Source organism: Lacerta agilis, chromosome 1 (assembly GCF_009819535.1).
Source record: "Lacerta agilis isolate rLacAgi1 chromosome 1, rLacAgi1.pri, whole genome shotgun sequence".
NCBI lineage: Eukaryota > Metazoa > Chordata > Lepidosauria > Squamata > Lacertidae > Lacerta > Lacerta agilis.
Window position 1 is genome coordinate 42295028 of NC_046312.1, and position 6000 is coordinate 42301027.

The following is a 6000-nucleotide window of genomic DNA, read 5'->3' on the forward strand; positions in this document are numbered from 1 at the left end:
TTATGGGCACAACAACAGAACATCTAGGCGTGCATTTTTAATAACAAGGATACAAAGGTGAAAATGAATGAACTGCAGCTAAAATATGTTCATTTTTCACATGGCCTAGTACTTACCCTGCCCACCCACCCCCCAATATTTTTAAGAGGGTAGCTGGAAGTGGGGAGGCAGAAAAAGGTCCTCCTTTCCTTCCATTCTGCAGTTTTAATCTGAAATCTTAGGCACACTACTGAGCCCAGAGCTCAGAAACTGCTCGCGCTAATGAAATTCCCTGTTGCTAAATGCACCTAGAACAATGGGAGTTTCGAACACTGATGCAAATCAATCAATCTTTATTGTGGTCAAAGACCAGACAGCAAAGTTAACAACAGCAGCATATGCCACATCTGCATCAAGAAGCAGATGTAATTAAAAACTCTATAAACTTATTTACATTAAAAATAGCACTCCTTCTGCTAACGTCTGTATTCCAGAGATTAAAATCATTACTCATTCCTCAGCCAAACAAAATAATAATAATAATAATAATAATAATAATAATAATAATAATAATTTTATTATTTATACCCCACCCATCTGGCTAGGTTTCCCCAGCCACTCTGGGTAGCTCACAGCACATATCAGAACATACTAAAACATCAAACATTAAAAACTTCCCGATAGAGAGCTGATTTACCACTTACTGGAACCTAAGTTATTCTGCCTGTCTTTTCTTGTTGTGGTATAGAAAAGCACACAAACCTGACCTTTGAAGAGTTTGAAGTAAACCTTTGAAGTAAACCATTTTTAACTTATGCAGTGTGTGGTCTCTTTCTATTCTAAGGGATGTGGGGGAATTTGGAAGCAACTTTGAAGGGGTATTATAAAGGTCTAACAGACTATATTTCCACACTTTACTTTGCTGCACGTTCTGTGATTTTAAATCTCTGCTGGGGCTCTTTCACCAAAGAGTACTTGCCCTAAACCTGGATCTAGGCATCCAGGGAATTCTCCTTTTTCATTATACCCATATCTAGTATTTTCCCCTTTTACTAAACCAACACAGACATGATGGGAATTTAGTCCAACAATGTATGAAGGACACCATATAGGCTACCCTAGGTTCAGGGTCTTCTCCTTTCCAGACTTCTTTTATGCCTCTCTTGCAAAATATGGCATTGGTACACACTCATACACCTTTGAATAAGATCTTTACCTGTGGTTTTGACTGTGTATCTCTTTCAGCAAATCCTGGTGTCCCTTTAGCAGCAGCTCTGCAGAGGCCACATCTACCCCCATTTCCTCGCTGGCCATTTTCTCTCTCATGGCATCTGCCCACCACAGAAGTCGACGGCTGTCTTGCAGGAAGGCCTGTTGGTCCTGTGCTACTTGCAAAGCCTTCCCCTTCTCATCTGCCTTTGACTTTAGCAATAACAGGAGTTCCTCCATATCTTCAACCTGCTCTGTTATGGCCCTGCTCTCTGCGGGATTGGTATCCTTGATCCTGCATAATGAAGCCAAGACACATTTTTCAATTAGTGCTAGGGCTTGGATCAAGTTCATGATGACCTGAACTGTATTCCACTGGTATCCGTCAAGGAATGTCAGCTGGGAGATTTGGTTGGATGTGTTGGAGAAAAGCAAAACCATTTCCTTCTCTTGAGTGCTACTCTCAGCTCCTTGGATGAAAGGTGGGATAGAATAATGCTTATCATCATCAAGAGGAAAAGGAGGGAACCCTATTCTGCATGCTATGGGGCTTTGAATGTGGGCAGCAATAACCCAATAAATAATATTTATTTATTTATTTATTTATTTATTTATTCATTCATTCATTCATTCATTCATTCATTCATTCATACTCTGCCCATCTGGCTGGATTTCCTCAGCCACTCTGGGTGGCTTCCAACAAAATATTAAAAATACAATAAAACATCAGACATTAAAAACTTCCCTAAACTGTACCATGATTCTCTACAAATTCCCATGTACACAGTTAATGTGTGTGTGTTTGGGGGGGGTGCCTATGGGTTGTTGAATTGTATGATATATCCTAAATCTTATCAATGACCGCAAGTGCTGTGGATTATCCATTCCCCACAACCAAACTAGATCCAAGTTCCTAATAATTCAGTAAGGTAGAAGACCTGTTCGAAAAAGAGAAGGAAGCAATTCTTGCTGCTACCCAACAAGAACAAAATACATGCCTACCAAAGTAGTCACCAGATCTCCCTATTCTTACTTTAAATAAATCAGGTCCCCCAGGACTGACTACAATGCACCAAAGGGCTGGCTTCTTACGATTTGGCGACACTCTTCAGGTATTCAATTTTTCTCTCCAGCACTAAGACCTCACGCTCAAAGTTCGTCAGCTTGCGCGCCTCAGCCAACAGAACAGTAGCAGGCATGTTCCCATGTCCTAAGTCCTCAAGGTGGGTCATCTTGTCTTGTAGTAGCCCTTGAGTGTCTTGGCAGTCCTGAAGGAATGTCTTCACGTCAGCCACGCCAATCAGCATTGAGCCCTTCTCGTCTTTCAGTGCTTCCAAGCGCTCCCACCTAAGAGCAGAAAAGTAAAGAAGGCTGCTGCAGTGGCGACTATGCTGTTGGACTATGTGATGAGAGAAAGGAACTCTGCACATGCTCAGGGACATTTTACTCTAAAGTTAGTGCGTCTCAACATGTGCACCATATTCCTACGAAGAATACGATGGTGGTTCCAGTTTGTAGCCTGCTCTCGTTTGTGTGAACAAACAGGCATCTCAGTGTCTAAAGCAGGGATGGGAATGTGTGGCCATTCAGAAGCTGCTGGTCACAAACCTTTATAAGACCCAGAAAGTAATTTATGCTTGTATATTTCAATTGATTTCGTTTATTGTATTTCTGTGCTGCTTCTCACTCACACGAGTCACAAAGCGGCATGCATACAAAAAGAACAACAGTAGAACATCACAATTGCAACTTAAATTATGTAAAATAATTAACAAACCATCAATAAAACAACCACCTGCTAGAAAACACTATGTCTAAACCAGAAGTTACATTTAAAGTGAAGCTCATCCCTTAGACATCACAGGGCTAACTCTATATATGAACCACCATTTACCTCACATTTATCTCTTTCTGATGGACATGAATCTCATTCTGTTTTCCAGGACTGCTCTTTGAAAACATATCTGCTAAGCAACTGATCTCATCCAGTTGCCTCTTCCCAGTAGCCAATTCCGTTAGAAAACTCTGAATAACAGGAACCAACAAAGACAGTAGTAATAATTTATTGTTTAGCTCTTTGAGGTTATAGAATTTAACAAACAAAAAGAATCTTTGGTAACCTGCTTTACACATGAGTATCTAGAGTTTCTCCTGCTGAAATTCTAGCATGAAATTGCTGAATTAGAACTGATCAGGGTGTTTTCTTCTCAGGAATCAGGCTTGAACTGAGATCACCAACTGCAGCTTTTGTGAATGGTCACTTTGCTTATGGAATGGTTTACAAAGAATGGTCACATACTTTTTTAATATTTCACTGCTGTTTCATAGAATCATAGAGTTGGAAGAGACCACAAGGGCCATCCAGTCCAACCCCCTGCCAAGTAGGAAACACCATCAAAGCATTCCTGACAGATGGCTGTCAAGCCTCCGCTTAAAGACCTCCAAAGAAAGAGACTCCACCACACTCCTTGGCAGCAAATTCCACTGTTGAACAGCTCTTACTGTCAGGAAGTTCAATATTTGAGGGGGGGGGGAGAGACACTGCCCCTTGCCCAAAAATATTGGGGAAGCTGAAGCCCCCTCTGCCCCTTATACCCGGCACCCCTGGAACCCACACACCCACACCCCTGGCAGCAGAGTGTATGATGAAGCAAAGTGAAGCCCATGCTATAATAAATTTCCTCATCTTTCAGAAGCCACACCTCCTGTTTTTGCTGCTACAGATTGAGACGGCTCTGGAAGTTCTCTCAAGGTTATTATCTTCAGGTTACTTTCCCAAATAGATTTAATTTACTTCCCACATTAACTTCAGTGGTATGATGCTTGACTTTTACCCAGTTGTTCCTGTTAACACTCTGAGAAGCAAACAAGTGGATAGTCCACATTCTTTTTTTTAGTGAGCAAGAGATGTGAAATAATGTTTCCTTTGAAATTTCACACTTTTACAAACTACATTTTTATACCAACAGGAAATTTCAGAGTGATTCAAAAAATGTGTCCATTAAGAGAAATCCATGCTAAAACACTGAATAATTTATGCAGAAATGTGGAGAACTGGATTTAAGATTGCAAAAAATGAGAAGTTCAGCCCGGTTTGAAAACAATTCAAGACCTCTTGATCTTCTCAGAGTTTATTGATACTGTTTTAATGTGCTTCAACTTCTGCTCTATCCAAGTGTCTTCAGCATGGTTCAGGGGTAGCAGCATAATACCACCCTCCTGGGATTTTGGCCCACATGTGATTATTTTCAAAAGTGCCTATATTTATAGCAATTGACTACCGAGCAACTATTGTTATCAACAACAAAACGGACCTATGTACTATGTAGGTTTGCTAGTCGAAGGCACAACTCCATTTCTAGGGCTAATTGTTTAGCCTGTGCTCCTAACACTGCCTTGTTTATGAGGTATTAGAACTGCAACAAAATGAATTTGAAATAAATAGGGTGTCCGTCCCCCCAATTTAACCTTGTAGGATTTTGACAGTTGCTGGGAGTCCCCCTCCCCAATAACATCTCTCTGTTGCTTTTTATTAAAATCAGAAATGGTTCCTCTAAATTCAACCCTGACTGACTGAAGTAAATTACGACTCTGAGTAAGAATGCCAGGGAAAAATGTAGGTGGAAACAGCACCTGGTATTTATGCTGCATAGTCTCCACATTATCTGCTTTTGGCTGAATAGTCTGAACGATTTTCTCTTTGTCATCCATCCAAGACCGAAATTCTTCACAGGAACTGTAGAACTGGTAGAGTCGGACCCTTTCTCCTAACTCTTTTCTCCTGTGCTGTAGGAATAAGTATCCAAACACTGCATGAGAATAAATACGCTATGATACAAATATACAAACATATCAGCACAAAGGCAGTATATGAGGGTAACAGATTAAAAACAAATTCAGAGCTGAGGCACCAACAAATCACCAAGTTAGCCATTTGTGTAAATTTGGATGCTAGTCCTATGCCATGATTTGCGCATTAGTGCTGTCAAATGTGAAACATGTGAAAGATGGGAGTCATGATATATTTGAAATTCTGCTACTGTCCATAGATTTCAGATAGAAGTCTTTTCTCAGGAGAAACTAAGAGGGGAGTCTCAGGATATAATGGCTTGAGCCAGCATACCCAAACATTTGTCTTCACTCATGGATGGAACTTAAGAATGACATGAAATGCTTTGTTAACAGCACCATTTGTTGTAGAGAGCTATTCTTGGTGGCTGCCCTAAAACATTTCCCTGCTATAAGTCTGAGCATTTTTTTTCTATTTGAGCTGGCTTTCATCGTGACTGGAAAAAAACTGGCAGGGATGGTGGTGTTTTTTTAAGAATTTGTCCAGTTTCTTACATATTACCCACCCGGAGGTTTGCAATAGGGCAATCAGCACATTCAGTTATATAAAAACTGATCTTCAGCAACACATTTCAGGATTCTTGGTATCTTCTCTGCAGAGTAAACTCTAAAAGCTACATTAAGTTTTCATATCTGGAGCCAGGATAGCAAAACAACAACAACAAAGGCTGCAATGTAACTCTATAAACAATTACTCTATGTCTTTAAAAAAAAATAGAGGGAGAACTCAAAATATTATGAGAAAAACTTGATACCTCAGCCATGGTCTGCAGTTTTTCATATAATAAATTAATCTTATTCTGGGCTTTCCAGATGTTTTCTGTAACAAAATGAGGATCAGAGCCAAATGGACTTGTTGGCGTAGTTTGGGCAGACATCCACGACACAGAAAGACTTGCTGGTGCTTTCGTTACCCTCTGGACTGTGCTGCCGTGCATCTTTGTGTTTGCTGTTGGCACTGAT

General features: G+C 40.4%; 1 protein-coding gene across 1 annotated transcript in view; it reads right to left on the bottom strand.

Annotated features, from left to right (window-relative positions):
• LOC117045005 (spectrin beta chain, non-erythrocytic 5-like) overlaps positions 1–6000 on the bottom strand; it is an 87673-nt gene extending 81673 nt beyond the window's left edge. The window contains 5 exon segments of the mRNA XM_033145800.1: positions 1196–1483; positions 2281–2535; positions 3083–3213; positions 4822–4974; positions 5793–6000. Of these exon segments, the coding sequence (XP_033001691.1) occupies positions 1196–1483; positions 2281–2535; positions 3083–3213; positions 4822–4974; positions 5793–5975 (1010 nt within the window). The 5' untranslated portion in view covers positions 5976–6000.